Here is a 24872-nt window from a genome sequence, read left to right on the forward strand (position 1 = left end):
TTTGCCTTAGGAGAATCCATACTGCCTCTGGAACTAGTCCTTTGCCCTTGCATAGCTCCTACCAGACCAGTCACAAAGCTCCAGCAGTTCCAAACCTGGAATTTGTTTTTAAGGATACAGTTCCATAGAACACACTTTAAGCATTGCTCTGTTAATAAATTACAAACAGCATGTCTTTGTGTGGGATAGCTGAAGGAAAGCTTTATAGATCTGTCTTACATTTCCTCTGCCATCACTTCTGCACAGATGAACCTAGCCCTCTTCTAACAGACAGACCTGCAAATGCTGCCCAGAACCTCAAAATCACACCAGAGCCCTTCCAGCACCCACATCAACAGAAATAAAAATACTGCAGGTGACACAGCAGCTTTGCTGCTGCTGCTGCACAGCTGGCACAGACCCTGCTCACTCCCCAGTGCACGGCAGCCCTGTGTGAGAAACGGTGCAAGCACAGCAGAGAGGCAAGTCCTGCCTTCACCCTCAAAATGCTGCAATGTTCTCAGCCTTATGAAGCCACCCTGACAAAAGTAACTCCACTTCTCGGATTGTTTAAAAAAAAAACAATACACAAGCCAAGTGGGAGTTTGTGCAAGCCCCTGTGGGAAACTGGCAGCAATGCCTCACTGCAGAGTAAGCAGTCTGCACCTGCTCACCAAGGCTCCTCTCAGTCAGCACTGGAAAAACAAATAGAAAAGAAGGCTTTCCAAAATCACTATCATAAAAATAAGATTTGTTTCTCTCCTTCCTATTCTTTAAAACAAGTTTCAAATCCAGGCCAAGCCCCAGTCTCCAAGTGATGTACCAAATGGACAGACAGGGAAAGGACGTGACCCCAGTGCCTGTGGCTCACTGCAGACCCCACCTCGCTGTCCCAAAGTCCCGCAGAGTTAGTCCTCACAGCTCTGCCTCTTTTGAACAATACCTTTGAGGACAATCATAAACCAGCATTTTCTTCCCTGATCAGAGCCAAGACTTGTGTAGGAGCTTCTCTGTAGCTTTTCCTTTCCCAGCACCGGAGAACCACATGGTTACTGGCCACAGACATACAGGTGTGTAACTACTCCAGGCCTCCCAGGACAGCCAAGATCTCTGTTCCTGCCATATTTTTAATTAATGCCGGGTGTCAGAAGTGACATGGAAGAAAGTGTTTCACTTTAGGAATTCTCACTCACACAGTTAACCATTTCCTCAGCTTACTCTGGCAGCTCCTGCCCTTGGGCAGGGAGGGATGTGCCTGCATTAGCAGTGCCAGCAGTAGCCTGACACACAGAATTGCCCCCCTACCATTCCAGAAGCTGGGTGGTCCCCAGCATAGCTCTGGCTAAGAAGTGCAGATTATTGCTGCCTAGAGTTAGACATTTCAAGAATCTGGGTGTTAGATGGAAAACTGAGAAAAAAAGGATGTGTTTGAACAGCCTCTTGGACAATGAAGGAGGTTGGTCCTAGAGGATTTTGTGGATATTCCTGGAAAACACATAATGGAGATCATATTCACTGTGTTCCTATTACCTGCTCGCCCAGCTTTCACCTGCAGCACCCAGCCCAGGGCAGGGATGTGCCTCACCCAGCTCAGCCCACCCCAGCCAGCTGCATCACACTGCAGAGTGAGAGCCAAACTCCCAAGCACTCTGACAGGAAAGCTGGGAGAGGGGAATTTGCTGGAGCTCCCCTCTGCCTCACTGGTTGGTTGGAGAAGAGAGCATGTCACCCCTCAGAGTCATGCCTAAGTCCTCCCTTGCACCATGAGGCATTTGCAGACAGGTTTTAGCCTTGCTCCCCAGGGCTGCAACCATTTCCAAAGCCAGGTATGCAAGCAAGCAGGCTTGGTACTGGCAAGAGCAAGTGTCACTTGCCCAGCCTGCTCTCCTTCTTAACTTGGCTCATGAGCAAGCACCAGCACTTGGACTGTGATGGCAGCACACTCCTTATGCTCTGTGCAGCCTGGGCATCCCATGGCACATCCAGCAGGCAAACCAAGTAGGAAAACATAAAAGTGCATCTTTGAGCAGTCTAACCCTGCCACATTCACCAGTATCACCAGTCTTCATAAGCATTGGCTTCATCATTCCTTTCTCCCCTCTATCTTGCAGCCAATTCTGCTTTCCTCCCACACCCTCCCTACCCCCCATTCTTCTTTTACTTCCAGTATTTCATGTGCCAGGAAATGGTGAACACTCTAAAACTGTGCTCCCTCCTGCAAAACAGAGAAATTGTAATAAATGAGTGTAAATTAGCAGGCTTGGCTAACACCTAAGTTTCTCAAGCTTGAAAACAGTAATACATACATGAGTGTTCAGCAAAACAGCTCCACAAAGTCATTCATAACTGAAAGGCAGAGCACTTGCAAGTCATGCCTTGAAACCACAGCCCCAACACTCCTAGCATCCCAGTAAAAACAGCTTGGAGCTTGCCCTATAATCAGTGGCCAGGAGGTTTGTGTTTGTCCAAGATGAACAAACAAATTACTGGAGAAATGAGAAATAAAAATCAGTGCAGGGACTGGGGCATAACTCATGACACAGCACATCTGTCCATTTGCTATGGAAACTATGTTTGGCAAGTATCAGGTGTCTGAATTTCTGCTTACGTACATCTCCCTGGACAGCAGTATATTAATAACACAGGCAGCCTAAAAACAGAAACTATCACCAAGAAAAGCTGCCCTTCTGCCAGAGTTCCTTGCTGTAGCCTGGGTATTGTGCTTTCCTCAAACAACACAGAATTTTGCTTCCTTGCTTTTCAGAGTTGTCATCTAAGCTGATCTCAATTGAAGGAAGATGAACAAACAAAAGGAAGGGAAAGGAGAATTACAGCAGGAAGCAACCCTTATTGTAAGCAGTTTTCTTGAACGTCTTCCCATCAAGGCTCACACTGCTGTGTGACTCTAGAGAGCCAGCAGCAGCCAGGGGTTTAGCTTAAAGGCACAAACCTTTTCAAGAGACCTCAAGAAGCCAAAGTTCCTCATGCAGGGGACATGCAGGAGCTCATACAGGATGGCCTTGGCACTGCAAGCAGCATGAGAAGCCACTGAGTCAAACATGGAAGAAAGCAGCACATGAACACAGGCAGGGGCAGAACACTGGGCACAGAGAGGAGCATAGCAACAGAAGCAGAGTGGGAAGAAAGCAACTGCAGGTTCAAAACGCAGGCAAAAGCATTGGAATAGGAAATACAGGAATGGAGATGCTTAAGCTTTAGGGAACGTGGAACTGCACCAGAGAAGTTACTCTGGATAAACTAAGTTTTCTAAAGAGCAGCTCTAACTCAGCAGCCTGGGAAGGAGCACTTGTGGCAGCACCATAGAAATGGGGATTTTTGGTTAAGATCAGTATCAGGTTTCTCATGTATTTCTCAAGTGCTAGAGATGCGTGAATCACACCAGTGCAGCCACTCACTCCTCACTGCCTGGAGAGATGGCTTTCCTTACAAAAGCGCCACATCGTTTCCCAGGAACCCTTGTGCTGCGGCATGGCCACACCGCTGAGTCGTGCTGCCCCCCGGTGTCAGCAGATTCAGCTCCCACCAGAAGAAACGCAGCCACATTCCTAGTTCATCCTGACCCAACAGCCTTCTTTATGTGCCCAACACGAAGTAGGAACATGCATTTCAAAAGAAAACTCTTTATTATGGGCAGATGCATTTTACTTCTTTTCTGCTGCTCTCTGGTGTATGATGTCAAGGTAGAAGTTTTCTAAGAGCTGCACATCAGATACAAACAGATAAGCAATTTCTGCTAACCACTGTGGTCATGTGTATCTAAAACCTCAACTGAGCAAGTATTTCCCATGGGTTTGAGGTGCAAGCACTGCCTGATTCTCATCAAACAACACACAGGGAAGAAAGCCTGCAGATGTACACAGTGACATTTCCATTAAAAGGCAAAGACTGTGATCACTGGGTTGGTGAAGAGATTCCCCTGGCCTGCCCAAGCTGACAAAAGTTTGATATGAAGATGCACTATCCAAGTGGCTTCCTCAGCAAAGGAGAATGATCTAATCTGAGTCAATCTAGACAATGTCATTACAATCCCACGATTATTCCAGTGATCAGGCCAGATAGATCAGAACCAGCAAGGTCAATGCTTTAGATTAATTCTTCTCTGCCAGGACTTCAACTCTTAAAACAGGCACGGTATTAGTGCCAGCTACCTACCTAGCTGGTTATTATCACCTGGGCTTTCCTCTAAAATCTTCTGCCAAGCCTGACCAGCAGCCAACAGCATTAAGAGTGTTTAAGACAACAAAAGATGAAGGCTAAGTATGTGCACAGAACCCAAACTGGGATTTCTACACAACTCAGACTGGCATTAAAATCCAAATTCTAACTGCACAGTCAAACCGCCTGTTGAAGCAGGACTGGATATCTGCCATCTGCAATGACAAGCTAGTTGGAACAAGAATGAATCTTAATACATTACAAAAAGCTACACTCAATTCTCTGAACTTATGCTACTGCTGACAAAAACCTGCCTTTGCACTCCTGGTTATTACAATATTTCAATGTGCTTATCACTCCCTGGAGAAGATACCCTTGTTTCATGCAAGCAATGAAACTAAAATGAAGTGACAAAGGACAATAGAACTGCCAGATCTCAGACTGCTCTGATTATTGGTGCATCTTGTCAAGAGCCTCAATTGGTGCAAATATATGAGAACTTACACAAAATACAGACATTCAATTAAACAGAAGAACCATTACCAAGAGCCAAGAAAGTTGAAAAATGGTAAATTTTTAATAACCTGTCATTAATTATAAATTTAAGATACAGTTGCTTGCATTAGCAAGCTCTGAATGGACAGCCTCACGTTTTCTTTCCAAACAGGGAACGCTAGACATGAGTTACAAAATTAACTGAAGATTTTTAACTACTGTGGCTGTGTCACAGCAGGGGCACTTGTGACCACAATGTCAAGAATATCTTCACAGGCAGAGAAGACCATAGGTCCCTTGATGGCTAAACCAGAGGGAAAGGATTTGTGAACAGTCCTTGCCTAAGAAAAACTGAAACAGTCTAGGCAGTACGAACCAAACCAGGGCAGCAGATACAGCAGGAGCTCCATCTCAATAGTTTTTAAGATGAGAAAAATATGGCTACAGCCATAAAAATTTTAAGTCTGTTTCTGTTTCTTCAGGCTTGGTCTTTGCCTTGGCTGCTTCTTTGGTCTCTGCACAGCATTCTTAACACTGGCAGAAGGAAGCCTGACAGTTACTTCATCATCCTCTGTGTCATCATCCACCCGAGCAGCTTTCCGGCGCTCCAGCACTGCTGGAGTACAGACTGGAGTAGGATCCTGAAGAGATCAGAAAAACAGGATTCACTGCAAAGCCATCTGCCAGAAAAGAGCTGTCACTGCCCTGTGATACCACAAGACACCTCAGCCCAGCTCTCCTTCAGAAAATTGTTTTCATTTCGTAAGTAGCTACTTTTGTAGACATTATTTCTTTGGACAGAAGTGTCACCTCCAAAGAAGTGTATGTGAAAGGCAACTGGAAATTAATTCACATTTTCTAACATGTTGTTATGCACATTTGCTTTCTAAACTCTGTACTTCCTGACTCAAAGCATCACGAAAGTCAGATGGAAGAAAATCAGGACAATGGGGAGGGGGATGAGGGAGTATATTTGAGGCTGGCATACAGAAATGCCACATTCAAGTTTACAGCAGAGCTGAAACATCCCAGCTTCATTACCTCAGTAAGCCCTCAGAACTCAGTGGACAGAATATATTAGTTATCCTGTCTTCCTCACAACCAGCCATGCTCCAATTATCACAAGTAAACCCAGTAATAATAAAAATTCCCAAAAAACACACACATCCTCCAACTCATAACAATGATAGAACAGAAACATTAATGCCTTAAAGACTTTTTAGATTGTCAATATCCCAAATCTCAATCCTGATGACCTGAAATTCCCTTTCATCCTACTGCTACTTTTACCTGGTATTTGTTTCCAAAATACCAAATACCATGCCTGGAGAGCATGGGGTAGGAGGGACAGTACAATATGGAAATGAGAACAGACAGCACTAGACTGTATTAACAATTAACTCCCTTTTAATCAAAACAGGCTGGCATTGAAACATGGGCCAACAGAAAGACTCCATCAAGGAGATCATGTCCTCCCAGTGTAAAGCACAGGTGCAGGGGATGTACAGGTGCCTGGCCCCAGCACCCTGCACTACTGCAGCCTTGAGGTAGTGCTGAACATCAAAGGCTGACAGCAGACACACCAAGGGACAGGCACTGCTGGTTACAGCGTGCTGAGCTGAAGCCTTTGCTGCTGAATACTCTCACAGGAGAAGGAACCATGAGGATTCAATCACCCTCCCTCATTCAAGCGTGTAAATACATCTCAAAGAGTTACTTCTGACACAAACATCTCTCAAGCAAAAAATGTCAAGATTTTTGTGTTTTGAAATCAGTATTAAGGTGCCAGCTGAAGACTGTAAGCATCTGCCCCAATGTGAATGGTGGTACTGGACATCACCAGGACTGCTCCGTCTTACCTGGCTGATCAAAGAAACGTTCAGTTTTGATTTCTTGGATGTTTTAACTTTTTTTCTCTTTTTGGAAAGCTCCTGTGCAGCCTAGGAAGCAAGACAGATCAGGTGGATCACTACACACTTGTGTGAAGACGCTGTCATTTAACAGTTCATAATTTGTTTCATAACTACAAAGTCTTTGCTACAGCAAATAGATTTAAAGTAATAAACTGACTGACACAGAGGTGATCTGGTTTGAACAAAAATACCAAAAGCAACACAAAAAAACATGCTACTGTGCATTTTAAAAACATTCCATGCTAAACAGCATTAACTGCTCACAACTCAAGTACCTGACCCAAGCGCTCTGCAGAGGAGGAACATGCAAAGGCTGTGGATGAAAGTTCTGGTCTCGACACCTACCTTCAAACTCCCACTCTGCCAAAGTCTCCCACAGGGCTCAGCAAAGCCCCTCTGCTGTTTGATGATCTGCACTCCAGTATTAAACCCCAGAATATCCAACTGCTTGTACCAACAGAAGAAAAGGAACACCTCCCCTTTGCTGTTACCTATTTACTTCTCTACAAATAAACACACAGGAACACGGAGTGCAGCCCAGCAACACTGGGCTGAATTCCTGGAGCTTCTGTACAGTTCCTAACACAAGTGAGCCTCGCTGAGGCTCCAGCTCTTTTGGCAGTTCCACACAAAACACACGATTTCCATGTATTCAGCACAACCCTAGAAACACATCTTGCTTATTAACACGATCATCGGAACGATGCCCAACTTACAAATCCTGGGAAGTCATAGTCGAGCCCCTTTTCAGCCAGCTTCTTCCGTAGAAGCCTCTCCTTGCGCAGCAGGCGCTGGGTCATCCTGGCCTTCTCTAGCAGGGAGCGGATCTTGTTGTAGCGCCGCACCGCCGGCTGGGAGGGCTTCCGGAACCTCCTGTCACAGTCCTTGAACAGGTTTTCATGGACCTTTTCGGGAGGCATGAACTGACCTGCACCAAACATGGGGCACAGGGTAACAGCAGAGCTCCCCTTCCCGCCAAGGGACTCACACAACACAGCTCAGGCCTAGAACACTCTGCTGGTGCAGCCATTTAGGAACACAACAAGGCCACTGGATCCTCAGCCAGTGAGAGAAATGGATGGATGGATGGATGGATGGATGGATGGATGGATGGATGGATGGATGGATGGAACACTTTAATAGTTTCACCCAGAAAAATCAGACAAAATTGTTTTACACCACCACAAAACTCATAATCCTTTACAAAGGAAGTTTTACTGTTACCATGACTGAGAAACTCAGTGATTTCATCCATCTTTTACTCAAAAAAACCTCTATGTTAAACCTTACAGACAACAACTGCAGCAGTTACTAATGCTAAGGAGTTTCCATGTGAAAGGATCTATCTCTACAGCAAACCCAACCTCGCCCTGAGATTTTACATTGCACAATCACTAAGAGCAATATCAGCCCAGAGAAAATCAGCACTAGTGACCAAAAGCTTGCTGAGCACGTTCTTTACACGATGAAAAGCTGAGCCCCACAGAAAATACTTCTGGGGCAAAACTTCATCAAAAACCCCCAATTCTATGTGCAGTTGAAAAAGATAACTAAAATAACTACAAGTTTCCTTTGCATGCTAGAGGACTTACACTGCAGCTGATACTTACACTTCAGCAGTCTCTCAGAAAACAGGTAGTTATTCATTGTGTCTGCAACAATCTTGGCCACATCATCAGACTCAAACTCCATAAATGCATAGCCTTTGCTGGCTCCAGTCTGTGAGTGACAACAGAGCAAAGTGAAACAATGCTATGGTAGCTGAAGGGCTCTATTAAAATTATTTTATTATTCTTCCAAAGTCATAGCCCGTTCTCAGCTAACCAAAAGTAATTTCACAAAGTTCACTGAAATTGTGAAAAGTACCGGATTTAGTCCTAAACTGGTATGATATCATTTGTAAAACAAACTGCTCAAACTACTTTATTAAAAAAACAAAGTTGCCCTGCATTATTGCTGTTCCATGCTTATACATAGTCTTATAATGTGACAGCAAACCCAGAAGTGAGAAGAAACTCGGTTTATCGAACACAAAGCAAAAAGTAAGTTCAAACAGAATCGTGGCACTTCAGCTGTACCTTGAACTGGTGCGCTCCGGCACTTCCCACTGGAGTGAATTCTTACAGAAAAAAGGACCACAAGAGCCGTGGCCCAGCCGCCGCCTCGCAGTCGGAGACAGCTCTGTCCAGGCACGGCCCGCCGCATCCCACGTGGGGTTCCCGAGGGCCTCAGGGCGCTGCGGCCTCTGCGCCTTCCCACGGCCCTTGCTGGGCAAGGGGGAACCCCAGAGGTCACGCAGAGTACCCGGCTCGGCCTTGGGCCCCGATTACGAGCGCTCCGCCGCACTACGGTACTGCACGGGCCGCAGGAGCTCCTTACCTTCTTACTCCTGGAGAGCCGCAGCCGCGTCACCGTCCCGAACTGCCCGAAGTACTCGCGGAGCTGTGGCTCATAGAGGCCCCGCGGGAGATGCCCCACGAACACCACGCCCGGCGTCAGCTCCTCCTGCGGGCACACAAACACCGCGTCAGCCCGGGCTGGGACTCGCCGGGCCGCTCCCGCCCCGCCGGGCCGCCCCGCTCACCTTGGCCTTCCGCTTGGTGCGGGCCCGCTGCACCTTCTGTTGGAACTGGCGCTGCAGCCGCGGCTCCAGCGCCAGGAGCGGCGCCGCCTTCACAGCCGTGGCAGACGCGGGCACCTCCGCCGCCATGGCCACCTCCGCCGCCATGCTGCCTCCGCACGGCTGCCGGAAGTGCGTCACTACCCTCGCGCCGGCGCCGCGCGGCCAGACGCCGTCTCCCAGCAACGGGGCGGACAGGCCCTCGCGCGGCCCCACCGGGCCCGGTCCTACCGCACCGCCTGAGACACGGACACCGCCGGGGAGACAAACTCCCTCCCTGAGAGAGCCCAACTGTCCTCCGTGGGGCGATCAGCACTCTCTGAGCACCCTCCTAGCCGCCCCTCCATCCATTCCTGGCTGCTCCGGCCGCTCAGGCGGTGCGCAGGGCAGCCCGGCGCGGCGCGGTCAGGCGGTGCGTTGGGCAGCCGCGCGCCGGCAGCGCGGAAGGCCCCGTGGGCGGGAAGCGGCGGCACCATGTCGGTGAGCGAGATGTTCGCGGAGCTGCAGGGAGCGCTCGGCCAGGACCAGGACATCCGAGAGGTGCCGGAGCGGGAGGCACGGGCACGGGAGGGAACGGAACAGGGCAGTGCAGTGCAGTGCAGTGCAGTGCAGTGCAGTGCAGTGCAGTGCCTGGGCTGACGGCGCACTGTGCCCACAGGAGATCCGGAAGGTGGTGCAGGCACTGGAGCAGACGGCGCGGGAGATCCTGACGCTGCTGCAGGGCGTGCACCAGGGGCCCGGCTTCCAGCACAGTGAGTCCCGCACCGCCGCCACCGGGCAGCGGAGAACAGTCGGGGCGCGGGAGTGCTTTTCCAGGTTCCAGTCTCTCCTGGGGCCTTCAGCATGGGTTTCTCGGAGGCTGCTGGAAAGAAGAGTGTGCAGCTGGGAGGTTTCAAGCCAGACGAGTAGTAAAGCTGCCGTTAAGCATTATGGAACACTGTTCTGTCCCTTTCTTCTCTCCCTAGCGTGGTGCTTTTCTGTCTCGGTGCAGAGCAGTGTGTTCTTTTCCAGGTGTCTTGGGCTGCTGAGTTGGTTCTTAGGTCTCCCTGTAAGTGGCTTGCACATAGATTGTGTTGTCATCACTTGTTGGACCTTTGTATCCATGTCCCAGTCCCATCTCTTCACCCCACACCCCAAAAAGCTGTGGTCCTGAGTGCTGAGGGGTATTCAGGATGGGGAGAGGAACACCCTTCAATCTGGTTTGTACAAAACAGATTCTCTATGTGTGTATAAAATCTGCTTAACGCAGCAAAGTGTAAAAAGAATTTGCAAAGGCTGAAACAGCAGGAGCTGCCCTCAATGCCTGTTTGAGCAACAGCAGAAATTGTTCTACAGCTTTGGAGATTTTTGTCAGCCTGGTTCTAGGCTTCTGAGGTGTTGGACCTGGGCCAGCCCATTTCCTCCAGGCCACAAGAGCAGCTCTGCAGGTGTCAGATCTGCTCTTTCTGCCCCCTCATTTCTCAGCTTACTGGTGAAGCTACTGGAATAAGTTTAAATATGTCCCTTAAGAGCTGGAGTTTTTCCAGTTAATTAATATCTTGTGAGAAGAAGCAGTCATTCTGACTTTGCTGGAAACTCTTGAGAGGAATTTGTGCAAAGCCACCCTATGAAGGAAAATTGAACCACCCTCCCCAGGTGCTGTTTTACTCTCTTGCAGAGCTGACTGGTTGTTTTCAGCCTGCTGAGGTTGCCCAGCATACTGGGGCTGGAGCTGAAGGCCTGGGGTTTCTCTGGCCTCAGAGAGGTTCGGTGTTCAGCAAAGAGTAGCACCTGAGGTTTGTGTAAGTTCCATCTGCTGGGAAACCTGGCAGTGCTGGAAATCAGAGCTGCCCAGTGGTTATTTGCACAAGCAGATGCTCAGTTCTCCAACCTGGGAAAATACATGGTCATTTGTGTGGATAGCAGTTACTTCAGAGTGGTTTTCAAGTGTTTAATTGTAGAGGTCCGTGTTCAACTTAGTGTATTTTCACTTGGTTTTTAATTCCTGGAGAGAGCTGGTCCTGAAACTGGAGGAGTCTGGGAAGAGATTTGGAATAGTTAAAGGAAAAAAGAGAATAAAATCAACTAAAAACAAAACAAAAAAAAAACCCAAAAAAAGTACAAACAAAAAACCAACCAGACAAAATCCCCAAAGCCTCATCTTATAATTCCTGCAAAAATAATGAGTTCATGCTTAATAGGTCAAGAGTTTACTCGTGATAACAGACCTGTGAATTTGTCATCAAATTCAGCTCTGTCAGTAAAACTATGGGATAGTTGGGAGTTTGATGGAGGACAGCTTCCTGAGCCTTTACAGTTAGGATTGTTTTTGTCACAGGTGCCTTTGGCAGAATCCAAATGTGAATGTGTTCCTTACACTGTTCTCTCAGCCACGTTCTGCTCCCACAACTAAGGGAACCCTGTAGCTCTCATTGAGCTCTTTCATCCTGGCTGCCACATGGAGCACTCCCACATTCTGCTTCCTGAAGCTTTTATTTTTTGCATGTTGTTCTCCCTCCCTTTTTTTTTTTTTAAACAGAAACTGTATGTTTTTAACAGAAGTTTTATAATCACACTTGAGTGACTCCTAGTAGGTGTTGTTGGTAAAAACCATCGCTGGTTTCAGATTTAGGATCTGTGAATAATCGCGGCTTCTGTACATGAAGATGCAGGAGGGCCTGTGAGATTGATCCTCGGCCTTCCCTGGGCTGTGAGCAGCAGGTGTGGGAGGGCTGCAGTGCAGCTGTGCCTGGAGCCCTTTGGCCAGTGCTGGCCCTGCAGGTGCAGCGACGCTGTAGCTCTGTCGGCGAACGGGAGGTGGCAGTGGCTGCTGCAGGAACGAGAGATCGTTTCTCTACAGAGCTGTAACACATACTGGACAGACTGGAACCCAGGCTCTTCAAATACATCGTAAAAAGCAGGAAATGCAGTTTCCTGAAGGGATGTTGCACCTCGTGTAGCCAAGTTCTGATGGATTAGGAAAAAAATAGGATAAGATTTTAATATGGAGAAAGAAAAGTTGCTTTTCCTTGGACTGTGAGAGTTGTCTGGCAGCAGTACTTGGTGTGTGTGTGCTTCCTTTGGGGCCAGCTGCTGTGTGCAGTGCTGTTTCATTGTTTGGGATTTGGCTATTGCTGGGACATCTTGGCTCAATTTCAAACCAGAGGCCCAGAGAAGATCAGACAGCCTGGAATTCCAGAGTCTTTCTGCTTTAACTCTATGGCTCGTGGTGTCACCAGGAATACTTCTCAGATTGATTCCAAGTGTCAGTAGTCTCTCTTGGACAAGAAAGATGCATAAATAGCACTGTCTACACTGGAAAACTGTGTTTACAAACCTCTGTTGCCTGTCAAATGTCCATTTCCTCAGTGTATTTATTCCCTGAATGCTGTGCTATTTCTTTTTCAGTTTCAAAGAAGTGTCAGAAAGCTCGTGAGCACTTTGGTACGGTGAGGACACAGATGGAGTCTCTGAAGACCAAGTTTCCTGCTGATCAGTATTACAGGTGTGCAGGATCACACACAGCCAGACACAGATATATATATGAGAATTGCTTGGGCATTTGGCTTCATTGCTGTGGAATAATGATGTAAAGGTTTACGGGCTGAATGCTTCTTTCTCTTTGAAAAGTAAATCATGGTAGACAAGTGTGAGGTTTATATCAGCATAGATTAAAAATACTTTTGCTCAAACACTGTAACTTTTCACTAAAAATACCCAGTATTGAATTATTTTTCTAGAAACTTTCTTCAAAAAGAAAAAAGGAAACTTAAGAAGTTGGTGTTCTGCTGGAGCTGCCCTTGTATCTGGGAGCAGGGCATTTGCTGCTCCATTAATTTCAGTTAAGTTGTTCGGTTTGGGGCATATCTGGAAGCAGAGCTCTAAATCTGTCATGAAATGGCTGTTTGGTTCTGCAGACACTAAATGAAGTTGTCACCTCTGTGTTTTGTTGCTGCCAGAAGGGGACAGTGCCTGGCAAGAACATTTCAAAGAACAAGAATCTTGTCAGCTCAGATCTGCTGAGGGAAGGTGGGAGGGAAAGCCCTGGCTGTCTGTGGACAACACAGCCTGGAAAAGTGGGGGAGCTGAGGAGGTGTGTGAGAGGGACGAGCAAATGTCAGAGTCCAGTGTGGTAACCTGGGTGTGGAGTTCTGGAGTACAAAGGAGATGTCTTTTAGCTGGCATCATTTTGATCAACTAAAAACACTGCAAAGTGCATGTGTTAAGGCAGAAAACACAACACACTTGTGCTTGTTGCCTAACGCTCCAGTAATAAACATTAATTATTTATACCTTGACGTGGTGTTTCTTCTGCAGGTTTCATGAGCACTGGAGGTTTGTGCTACAGCGACTGGTGTTCCTGGCAGCATTCGTAGTCTACTTGGAGTCAGAAACATTAGTGACCCGAGAAGCTGTTGCAGAAATACTTGGGAGTAAGTTAATGTTGTAACTGAAGAGAAAAAGCTTGTGATCTTAGACACTGTAGCTTTCAGAGGTACAGGGAAACAGCACAACATCATTTCTTCCTGAGAAATCAGTTCCAGGGTTTATCTGGATTTGATTTCATTATATAAACAACAAATTCTCAGAAGACGGAAATTGGCAAACCTAATGTTAACAAAAGCATTCATTAACAAGTTCTTCATCAATGAAGGCCATTCATTCAAAGTGTATAAATGCACCAAATGAATAACACAAAGATGAGAGCTTGTTTCTCTCACTTCTTGCTTTTGGCATTCAAAAAGTGTGTAAAACAGATTAAATTCTTTGCCATAAAAATTGTATGTTCACGGAGAAAAGATTTAAAGAAAGAAAGGAAGGAAAATACATCCTGTATATAGATGTAAATCCAGTTACCCTGTTGGATATCCAGTTGAGGATGTACAAGATGCTGAATCAAGAACTGAGAGGCTGTAATTATATCACATACAGGAAAAGCCTGGCTTTTATTTTGTAATAGTATTTCATAAATTTGATATTTCAAATTAGCACCAGTAAACAAATGCAATTTAAGGTGGCTGGGTTTGCTCATGCTCAGTACCACCTCATCACTGCTCTGTTTTTGTCTCAGTTGAAGCTGATCGAGAACGGGGCTTTCACCTGGACATTGAAGATTATCTTTCTGGTGTATTAACTCTGGCCAGTGAGTTGGTAAGAAAGATGTTCATGCATGTATTTGGTTTGAAACTGACCTTGAAAACAGAAGTAATGTGTTTTTTAGCTTTCCTGAATTATTCCTGGAGGTTATTATATATAACACCTTGATCTGAAGTTGCAGCAAGATGCTTCTCTGCATGTTCCTCAGTGATACTTTTAATGTTTAAACTAGTTATTTGATTGAAAATCCAGAACTATAGTCAGCAGAAAGGTAAATCTCTGTACAAATAATCTGACTGCCTGGAACACAAGTGCTTTGTTTGGTACAGTAACTGAAGGGGGATGTGATGTGGGTGGGTGCTGTGCTGACATTTTTCGGTGTCTCCTGTCGCAGGCCAGGCTGGCAGTGAACAGTGTCACGGCTGGAGACTATTCTCGCCCTCTTCGCATCTCAACCTTTATCAATGAGCTGGATTCTGGCTTCCGCCTGCTCAACCTGAAGAATGACTCCCTGAGGAAACGCTACGACGGCCTGAAATACGATGTCAAGAAAATTGAGGAAGTGGTTTACGACTTGTCAATCAGAGGACTCAATAAGGAGGCAACAGTTAGTGCATGCGGGGAGAAGTGAAGGATGCTCATTTGAACAGCATCATCAATTACCTCAGATGGTTGCCAGTTTAGGAAGTACCTAGAGAAGCCTTCCTTCAGTAGTTTAGAAGAACTGCAGCTCAAAGCTGCTCTCTATTTTCTTACAAAAGGTGTAGTACAGGTGTTAGATGTTTTGTAAAATCATGTCTAGATTGGGACAGGAGACTCTGTTTCCAGTGGAATTCCTCTGTCAAACACATGGTGCCATTCTCTGCACAGCAGCAATAGTAGTCAGTAACTCTCATGAGCTGAGATTCTCAGTAGTTCTGTAGTGCTGCTGTGGCTGTCTCTGCTCCCACACCCTCAGAGGTGTGTGCACAGCACACAGCTCAGTGCAGACACATGGGATCTTTTAAGAAACACAATGTGTAAATACTGACTTTTTTTTTAAGACTTTTCTTTTTCTTTTTATTTCTTAAATTTTCACCTATGTAAGTTGAACAAATTTGCATAACTGTTTATGAACCAGATCCAGATCTTTTTTAATGGTTTCTGTTAATGTACTCCCTGGAATTGAGAAATTAGTGAAAATACTCCTGAGAATTCCTCTATTGGAACTGGTGTCTGGCACCCTGGCATCTCATATATTTTTACCTTTCTGCCAAGATTTCAGTTACCAGGGAGAGCAAGGTTTTCTTAGACACCTGCTTTCTCTGTCTGGTATTTGTTTTACTGGCATGAGTAAATGCAGAGTTTTAAATGATGATTTGCCTTGAGAACTCAGTGTAACCAATTTTTATGTTTTCTTAATTTCCAAGTTTTCTGAATAGAGAAGTGTAAACTGATGAACTGCAGGTGGTGCCTGAGTTGTAACAACCTGTACAGGCCACAACTGTGCCTGTGTCCTGGGATTAAAAAAAAAAAATCACAAAACTATAGTTTGTGTAGTAAAATGTTTCTATCTCCAGAAATGGGGAAGTTACTGCTTTCAGGTAAGTGTGTAAGATGTTTGCAAACACCAACACCCTCTTTCATGTGCATAAGTGGACAGACTCATGCCTCGCCATGCGCTTGTTCTCTTGTCCTAAAAGACTTTTGAGTTTTGCCATTCTCCTACTTCTGGTGGTGCAGGAGAGTTAAGGAGAACAGCTAACGTAGGAGGAGGAATACTTCAGAGGATAAATGGGAACAGTCAAGTTTGTGAGGTTTGTTAGCATTTTGGTTTCTTGGTGAAGGTTTACCAGAGTAAGGGGGTTGTTTTGTTTATTGGAAGAAAATGTTTTATTGGTTATTTTGGCCAATAAAAGCTGTTCTTTGATTATGGCCACTTGGTACCTCTGTTTGATCATCTGCTGTTATTTGCTTCCCTTGCTGGGAGCCTGCTCTGGAATACCAGCATTTCAGTTCATCCTTCAGCTGTCCTTGGACTATAATGGAGTTCCTGCCCTTCGCTGTAGTTGTTCAGTGGTGCACTTCTAAATACTGCCAAGTGCAAAGTCAAACTGCAAACAGATTTCATAGGCATTTTTCTTAAAATATTTTTTAATTTTGAGCAATTTCACCAAGTAAAATAGGAGAGCTATGGAGTTTATTCTTATGAATCCAAGAGATGGCAAGATTATCTTAAGAGCATCTCATAGTCTTTCATGTTTTCATCCTTTGTGTCTTATGTCACTTAACACAGGGAGATGGCAATATCCCCCTTTCACAGCTGAAGAAAATGAGGGTGTAACTTCCTGAGCCCTGTGGCAATATAACAGCTTTCAAAGTATTTCTTTGTTCTTGCCCTGTGCCAGTGTTTGCTCATTTCTCGACTTAACACTGTGGCAGTGGAGGAAGGAAGGAGCTTGAGCCAGTTTTACTGCCCAAACCAGAGATGAGGGGTAAACCAACACCCTAAGGCTATGCAGACACAGCTGTGCACTTCAAGGTCACACAGGAAATTCATGGTAGCAGGGGAATAGAGAAGGGTTTCTTGAGCATTAGCTTGGTGTGTCTCAGGTTAGAGGACTCCTGGCATGGGATATGAGGCCACGTGGCAGGGCAGCTGCTGGTTAAGGCTTTGTGCTGACTTACGTCCCAGGTGCTCCAGTTGCATTTGGTCATGCTGCAGGTCTGCTTCCTGACACGGATCCTGTGTGCCTAACACAGCTGTTCACTAGATCCCAGATCAGCCAGCTCTTGCTGGTGGGTTCTGAGACCTAGTGGAGATGAAACAGTGCTGTGCCACAGGTGCAGGTACCATGGGAGGGACAACTGGAAGAGCAAGGCTCTTACTTAGGGCTTACAGAGGTGCAAGGTGTGGAATCCTTCTATCTAAGGCTCTGTGAAGAGCAAGTGCCCAAGAAAGAGACACTCAGTATTGTGTTCATGGAGGGTGTTCAGCAAACACCTCGTTCTTTCCTGTTCTAGGTCTTGGGAGAGCCTAGCATCGTCCTCTGGGAAAGCATTTTGCAAGAGTCAGGCTACACGGCTCATTCTCAGACTAGGTCTGGAGAAAAGAAAACCACTAACTTTCTCCTTAGGAAGCAGTAGGGGAAGATGGGGGTGCTTTTGTAGCTTCCTCTGCACCACGATAGCCTGTAGGACCTTGTGACTTTGACAAGGAGTCTTCACATTAGTCTGATACTAAATGGTAAGTTGTGTTCCTGTCCCAGAGCTGGGAGTAGAGGGAAGAAGGGAAAACCCAGAAGGACTTGAATAGGGAAGGGGGAGCAGGGAATGGCAGTCAACTGCAAGACGCTTGATGGCTCATGGTGAATCAGATGCACTTCAACTCTGAACAAGTGACTCCTGTTGGTACTGAATGGATGGCGAAGACTGTGCTGGCAGCTGGGAGGGGAGTGAGTCAGCGCAGGAGCACTGGAGAGTCTGACTCAACACCCAGCACGGCTGTTCCCTGAGCTACTTCAGCCTCAAGTGTGTTCCTGGGAGTGCTCTCTTGCTTCGTCTTTGTATTCACTAACTTGTTTGTTTGGATTTTTCCCATCTTGATGTCATTTCTGTGTGTTTTCTTTATTTCAGTAAAAAGGGTACTTAAATAGTTGATTAATGGCTCTTTATTTATAGCCCTGCCTGCTGAAGCCCAGCAGATCAATGAAAGTGCTGACCTGAAACAGTTCAGGAAGCTGGGGTGAGCAGGATGCACAATAGACCTTGAGGCTGGCTCTTGAACTAGGCTCTGCCTGCTGGAATTGATTAACTACAGCCAGCCCAGCCACCTCTTTAAACTGGCACTTTTTAGAGGACATATTATCACCTCCAGGCTGCCCTTTCCTGTTGCCAGCAAACATCTTTGTGCAGTGAGCTGGATCAAGGAACTGATTTAGCTGAAACAATCTTTATTTTTCAGCAGTGTTTGCTTCTGACCTGGTGCATCACACAGTCCCCCCTCCATGCTGTGCCAGGGTGTTAGAGGGAGGCTTCTTCCTCTCCCTGCAGTGCCAGCTTTCAGTATTCTCTGAGCTGTAACACTGTATGGTAAATGGTTTGTTTTTTCTTGCAGTAATTTAACTGCTTCCCGTTTTGAGAGGATTGCCAAGGATTTTCTCTCTGAATAAATAATTTGCCTTCATTTCACTGCAAAGTGACTGAGTTACAGAGCCTCACCCAGGTTTTTCAGCCAGCAAGGTCATTACATGCTGGGGGTCTGTGAGTGGATCCTGACCCATCATTCATCCACAGTCCATCTTCTCTTGTTCAAGTACTGCCTCTGGATGCAGCTCTAGTGAAGAGAGCTGCACTGGACCTAGCGGTGCAGCTCTATTAAAGAGTGTAGGGGTTGTTCAGAGTCTCCTCCCTGCTGAACTCATGGAGTGCCATGAAATGAGTGTTAGACTTCAAAGGAAGACTCCTATCTGTTTTGCATCTCCTGCCTGTGTGTTGTGGGTCAGGCATGAGTTAGGTAAGATGAGTATCTCCTTGCAGGCTTCACTGCCTGTTTATCGTGACTTCAAGCTGGCACTTCTGGTTTGCATTGGTTGGTCAGCACTGGGGGCTTGCCCTGCCCAAGGAAAACACGGCTGTTCAAAAACCAGCCCTTTCTTGAAAGGAGGAATACACTCCTCGTCTGCAGCTTGTTCACCTGCACATTCACACTCTGGGTGTATGAACATCTAACCTGGGGAAAATATAAGAGCCTGAGCTCTGCAAGGTGCTCTGCTCCCCTGGAAGTCTTCCCAGGGATGTCACTCTGTCCCAGGAGGGAAGGGTTCAAACCACCTGGGCCTCTGCTGCAAACAAATCCTTTGTCTGATTCCATGCAGAGAACCTTCCCTGAGAAAGCTGTTTGCAGACTGGGTCTTCTCAATTGCAGCTGAGATAATTTCTCAGGGATGCAAAGCCTGCACTGGTAGAGAGCACACTGGGGCAGGATTTGAGCTGGAAAGTTGCAAATTATTATTATGTTAATCCTTGCTAATGGATCTAGAGCCTAATGCCATATTTTCAACTCTTTCTAGATGAGTAACTGCTCCCAGTCAAGCCTGGGCAGAGACCAGTGCTGGAGGATGCTCTGCCTGTGTTCTGATTGCCCCAAAGTGTTCTTCCATCTCTGCTGAAGAATAGCAGCTCTGCTCCTATCACTCAACCTTTGCATCACGTAGAATGGTTTCCCTCAGGGGGATCACCTTCAGTTTTCCAGGGGAGGTGTATTCTTTTCTAACGAGTGCCCTTAGGGTTTGCCTGGAGTTTTTTGACTGTGTAATGTTACTGTAAAACCTTCATTTTTCTTCATTGTTTGTACCTATGTCTGTTTAGATTGCTCCTCTGCAGCAGCACTTGACAAATAAGGCAGTTCCTTTGTCCACCTGATCAGCAAGACATTTTGCTCCTTCATACTCTATTGTAGTGACAGGTCACTCGATGACAGTGAAAGCTTTGAATGTTTATCTGCTCTCTGGGAGGACAGTTTCCTCTGTTGCTTTCAGTTCCAGGTTTTTCCAGTTTCAAGTCAGAGAGGAGACATCACAAAATGTGAGTTACTAAAGTTGCCTCATCTGTGAGCCCTGAAGGGATCTTTGACATAGTGCTAGAAGATTCAAACTTTTTTTCCTCTTTGAACATGTCAGGGATAAGCAAGACAGTGCAAGATTCTCCAGAATCTTCTGCTGGGGAAAAAAAAAAAAGTATTTCTGGGACTTCTGCTGCATTATAAATTCATATACAGCAAAGTCAGGAGATCTGAGATGATCTCAGCTTTTTTTCAGGATTTGGGGTATGCTGAGGTCAATCCCAGGCTCCAACGACAATGTTTGCTGCCAGACCAAAGTGAATTCTCCCTCTCAGATGTGCTCTTGATCAAATAGTGGATTGAGCATCCCTTCGCCATCTACACTTCTGTTAAGGACAACCAGGAAAATACAAGGACACCTTAAAGGAGAGGATCTCTATTCACTAAAGCAGAAGTGCCTGCCCTCTGAAGTACTTACTCTTTATCTCCATGTGTTTTCTTCAGGCTTTCCTACCCACCCTCGTGACTCATAAATGACCTATTCCTTCTTTCCTTGGGACCTGAGCTTACAGAGGGCTCTTAATCCAGTGTTTTGTCATCTTGTGTGTCTGCCTTCAGAGCTCAAATCTACATGGACTCTAAAAATAAAGACTTTTGTTGCTTTCCTGGTAAATGACCAGTAAGGCTCATACTAAGTTCTTTTTAAAGGTCATTTATGAGTTCTGATAAATCAAGGGAGTAACCAACTTTCTCTTTTTTCCCCTGACTAGGGGTACTTATAGAAAGTTTTCCTTTTACTACCTGGGTAAGTTCAGTGGGAAGGAGTCTTGAAAAGTAATCTTAGTATTGTCAGTCATGACAATGAGAGGCATAAAAATATTACAGAGACCTAAGACGGCCAGCCTGCAACAAATAATTGCTTTCTTGGCTTGCAGACAACCTTGTTCCAAGTACCCTGGGTTATAATAGCATTTTGTCAGTTTGTTAATCAGAAATGGAAAAATACAGCACAACTAATCTCCATGGCTGCCAAGTAAGATGTGTACATGTGATACTGAAAGACCTGGAACTTCCCAGGAGAGGGATCATCTAGTTCAGAAGGGTGCCTGAGGATTATGGAAATCTACTGCCTTGTCAGTGTACTGACACTCTTGCCCTTCTTGTGCTGCCTCACCCCATGCCACAGCAGGGCCACAAGGATTGTTCCCTGCTCGTGTCCCCTTTCAACACCAGTAATTGACAGGCAGGCGAGCAGCTGCACACACCGGATACATAAAACGAGTGTGTGCTGGAAGCACAACCTCTGCCCAGTCCGACAGGTTCTGCAATCCCACTGTCACTTCCCATAGCTGTCCCAGATCAAAGGGCTTGTACTTACTGTACCTTGGCTACAGTTTTTTTAGAACAGGGCTACAGCACCAAGTACACGTCCTGCTCATAACTCAATACCCGGTGATTATTCATAGACCTTCTTCTGGGGAGAGGAAATAAACCATGATTACAGGAGCCTGGCAAGCAGGTGCTTCCTGTGATACCTAGAAAAACCCTGAATCTGACAAATTGAACAATCAACCAAACATAAGATTTATGCTAAATATCAAACCTTTTACGTGCATTATTGTTCTCTAACCTTTTTGAACAGCCAGGCTGGCTGAAGGTATCTTGATTTAAAGATATGACTGTACAAATGGTCCACTGGTGGTTTCCAGCATGAATTGATTGTGGAGAAAATCACTGTGCTGGAAAGTAATTGAAAACTTTCCAGCAAGCAGCAGTTTCGTGTTGCTGTGAAAGCCACTCACTGTTTAGATAAATTGGGCTGTTAACTGTACTTATGCCTTCTCTTGTCAGAGATGCCCCAGAGAAATGAAGAGAAGGTGGCTGTGCCATTGTGGTTTTGAGAGAGAAGACAAAGGTGCTACAAGCTGTTGCTTTTTGCATGTGAGGTGAATGGGGCTCGAAGGCTCATAGATGAGATCTGTCATGACAGCATAAGAGAAATTTTCCTCCAGCAGCTGCTCTGCTCAGGAATCTGTCTCTGTGAAAAACAAATGGCAAACTAAAAGCAATGCCTCGTGCTCTTCACTGGCTGTTGAGTGCATATTTTGGGGGAACAGTTTATTGTCTAGTGATTAGAAAGAGCTGGAGGGAATTCCAGCTCACCTGAGGGAGCCAGGCTGCTGCCCTGACAATCACTTTGACAGCTATGGCTTGCTATAGAGCTCAGCTGTGTGTGGCCACACTCATATCCTCTCCAGATATGCAAATCTTCTTATTTCCTCAAGGACAATACAAAGCACTGAGGTGCTGGATGGTGCAGAACAAGAGAAAATACAGCCAGTAGGCACATGTCAGTGGTGTCTGCCGCAGTGCCCAGAGCAGTGCAACAAACTCTGGAAGCTGTGGCCAGAGGACAAAGCACTGGGCACAGTTTGAGGCTTGCTCAAATGCTGGGTCAGTAGTGACTTTACAATACTAAGGCTACCTTTGTGCAGATGGCTTCTGTCTGCCTTCATTGGTGATCTTTGATACTGGTTGATCTCTGGAGAAATACACAACTGTGCTTGTGTGAATCCCACTGTGAAATAAATGCCTGTAATAAAAATATTTTGTTGGTAATGAATAATACTGATTGGCTTTGTCTTTACCCTGTGGGCCTGAATGAACAGGCTGTCCTCTCAGATCCATGGACCAAAATTTAGCCTACTTTAATTTAGCCTCCAGGCTGAAATCTGGCCTTTGCTGTGTAAGTCATAGCATGACATTTTGCAAAGCAGCGGTCAGTGTTAATGTCAGGCTGAAAAGGTTAAACCCTGTTTGCCTTTTTACCATTGTTCAGCTTCTAGTCATTTCCCTGCTGAGCAACCCAGAGAGGCTGGGCCTTATGAGGCAGTTATTTGTGGCCTCAGTTTTGGCTCCAGAGCAAAAGGGTTTGTACCAGTCTGTTGTTGTCTAGTGAGAATTGGAGTAGCAGGTTTGTACCATTTACCCAGTCTCATTTGGAGTAGCCCTGAATTCTGTTCAGGGGATCCACAGAGCAGACACGGGCACATTGCTCATCAGAATGCCACCCATATTAAGTGAAATACATACTCCAAAATATAAATATTAAAAAAATACCCACCTAAAATAATTGAAACATAATTATTAAAACATTTTATGTTACTCTACAGTATAATGTAAATTGTTCCTTTCAATTAAATTTTGAAATACACTAGATTACATCATTTAAATAATTGCAAACTCTTAAATTTACTATCAGTGGTAGTAGAGCTGTATTTACATATACTTCTGAGATATTTCAGATGCAGCATTATGTTCCAGTCCCTAAGTCAGTTAAATAACAGACTTTCACTGGGGGTGTGCTGCTCTTCCACAGGTTCTACATATGTGGGGTTTATACGTTTGCTCTTTTTTTTTTTTTTTTTTTTTTCTGTGTACATGCAGCTGAATCTGAGCAAATTGATACCTACTTGATTTGGATTAAAGATGAAACGCCTTTCTTTTTAAACAAGTGTTTTGACTGAGTATACAGAGGTGAATAATGAAACATAGTCCTTAGGAGTAATGGTGGAAAACATAATCTTTTCCAGCTTTCATCCTCTGTTGCATAATACTGCACCTAATTTTGCTGAGTTCTCAGATTTTACATAATGCTGATGAAATATAGTCAATAGTGGAAACCTCTCTCATTGTCAAGACTGGCTTTCAACACGATCCATGCAATGGCAAGCATCATACATCATTCTCCTGCAGTGCAACATTAACAAGTTAAATTATTATCCTTCGGTGATCTCCTCGAGGGGAGCCCATCTCTGTATGTACATGAGCCACAAACTATTGTGAGTCCAGAGGTTGAAGAGCAGCACCAGGCCGTGGTGTTTGCTTCCAGTGCTGGTAAGAGTCTTTGGGGACCAGGCTCCTCCCTGTGTTGTCCACGGAGCAAGTCCAGGCCACTGGGGCTCTCGATGGTCTATGGATGTGGCACTGGTGAAGCCAAGCGTGGCTGCCCGTGCAGGACTCAGGGCCTGGTGTGAGGAGTGCTGATCATGATGTTGGGCAGCGCGTTCCGCCGTTTCTTCCAGGAGCCCAGCTCCCTGGAGTAGCGCCTGATCTGCCTGAACCAGTGGTGAGTCCGCGCCCGGTCGCTGTCCCGGAACACAAACGCCTCCCGCCTGATCTCAATCAGTTCAAAGGTGTCGTCGCAGTCGGGATCAGTGGAGACGATGCAGTTACTCAGCCTCAAGGGCTCCCTGAGCAAATGAAACTTCCCATTATTTTTGTCCCTGATGAGTACCAGCACTGCATCCTTCACGGGCCCTGGCTCAGCTGATTCCAGGCTGGACTCGGACACACGCTTCATGTTCACCAGGAGGAGGACCTGCATATTCTGGAACTTCAGGGTCTTGCTGCCTTTCTTCACCCACTGGCCGTCAGGGGGCTGGGCCAGCTGCAGAGACCCCTCCATCACAAACCGCGTCTCCTCCCGCAGCCAGCCGACAGTTTTGAGGGCAGTTTCTCTCATCTCAATGTTGATGACTTCCCTCTTCTTCTTGCTGTCCTGGCGAAAGGACCGGAGGGTCCACGTGTTCCCCTCCTGCTTGGTTTTCATGTTGATGTGCTCCAGGTGGGACTCGATGCGGCTCTTGGCCTCCCGCAGGCTGCCGTGGTCTGGGTGGTACTCGGTGGTGGCCTTGATGATTCTGCTGAGCAGCAGGGGGTACTTGGTGACCCTCTGCAAAGGGGCCATCAGGAAGGACCTCAAGTTCATCCGCCGCAGTGCTGTGTTGTCATTCTGGGAGACATTGAGGAATATTCTGCAGGGATTTAAGAAGACAGGATGAAATGGTGGTTGTTCTGCCAGCAGATGCTGCAATCCTAAATGCAAATGAACAGCGTGCTGCTAACAGCTGCTGGGCACTGCACTGCAGCCCCCCCATTTTTAGCAACCTTGTGAATTCTGTCTTATTAAAGACTAACAACCATTTCTGCAGCTGTGCTCAGCTGCAGAATCCTAATGAGGTGCCTGAGACACTTACACATAACATCCTAACAGTCTTCTATTACATCA

General features: G+C 46.1%; 3 protein-coding genes across 6 annotated transcripts in view; 1 reads left to right on the forward strand and 2 right to left on the reverse strand.

Moving 5' to 3' along the window:
- Positions 1-4709: 4709 nt before the first annotated feature.
- Positions 4710-9326, reverse strand: NIFK (nucleolar protein interacting with the FHA domain of MKI67). Its single transcript, XM_014871753.2, has 6 exons — positions 9148-9326; positions 8943-9068; positions 8174-8282; positions 7280-7491; positions 6510-6590; positions 4710-5291 (listed from the first exon to the last, which is right to left on the reverse strand). Exons 1-6 carry the CDS (start codon positions 9289-9291, stop codon positions 5109-5111), a joined length of 855 nt encoding a protein of 284 aa, XP_014727239.2. The 5' UTR covers positions 9292-9326; the 3' UTR covers positions 4710-5108.
- Positions 9327-9346: 20 nt separating this feature from the next.
- TSN (translin) lies at positions 9347-16173 on the forward strand. Its single transcript, XM_014871756.2, has 6 exons — positions 9347-9723; positions 9842-9935; positions 12571-12667; positions 13480-13595; positions 14234-14313; positions 14654-16173. Exons 1-6 carry the CDS (start codon positions 9658-9660, stop codon positions 14888-14890), a joined length of 690 nt encoding a protein of 229 aa, XP_014727242.1. The 5' UTR covers positions 9347-9657; the 3' UTR covers positions 14891-16173.
- Positions 16174-21385: 5212 nt separating this feature from the next.
- The window catches only part of LOC106850493 (uncharacterized), a 47482-nt gene continuing 43995 nt past the window's right edge, over positions 21386-24872 (reverse strand). For all 4 annotated transcript variants that reach the window (XM_088168264.1, XM_088168265.1, XM_088168266.1 and 1 more), the window contains one exon: positions 21386-24618. In XM_088168264.1, the coding sequence (XP_088024390.1) occupies positions 23823-24618 (796 nt within the window). In that variant the 3' untranslated portion in view covers positions 21386-23822. The remainder of the gene's footprint in view (positions 24619-24872) is intronic.

The sequence above is a fragment of the Sturnus vulgaris genome, chromosome 7, assembly GCF_052056855.1.
Source record: "Sturnus vulgaris isolate bStuVul1 chromosome 7, bStuVul1.hap1, whole genome shotgun sequence".
NCBI lineage: Eukaryota > Metazoa > Chordata > Aves > Passeriformes > Sturnidae > Sturnus > Sturnus vulgaris.

Coding starts and splice junctions, on each gene's coding strand:
- NIFK (XM_014871753.2), bottom strand. CDS start 9,291: ATGGCGGCGGAGGTGGCCATGGCGGCGGAGGTGCCCGCGTCTGCCACG. Junction 7,492..8,173: donor TTCTGAGAGACTGCTGAAGT/GTAAGTATCAGC, acceptor TGTTTGGTGCAG/GTCAGTTCATGCCTCCCGAA. Junction 5,292..6,509: donor ACGTTTCTTTGATCAGCCAG/GTAAGACGGAGC, acceptor TGATCTCTTCAG/GATCCTACTCCAGTCTGTAC.
- TSN (XM_014871756.2), top strand. CDS start 9,658: ATGTCGGTGAGCGAGATGTTCGCGGAGCTGCAGGGAGCGCTCGGCCAG. Junction 12,668..13,479: donor CCTGCTGATCAGTATTACAG/GTGTGCAGGATC, acceptor TTTCTTCTGCAG/GTTTCATGAGCACTGGAGGT. Junction 14,314..14,653: donor TAACTCTGGCCAGTGAGTTG/GTAAGAAAGATG, acceptor CTCCTGTCGCAG/GCCAGGCTGGCAGTGAACAG.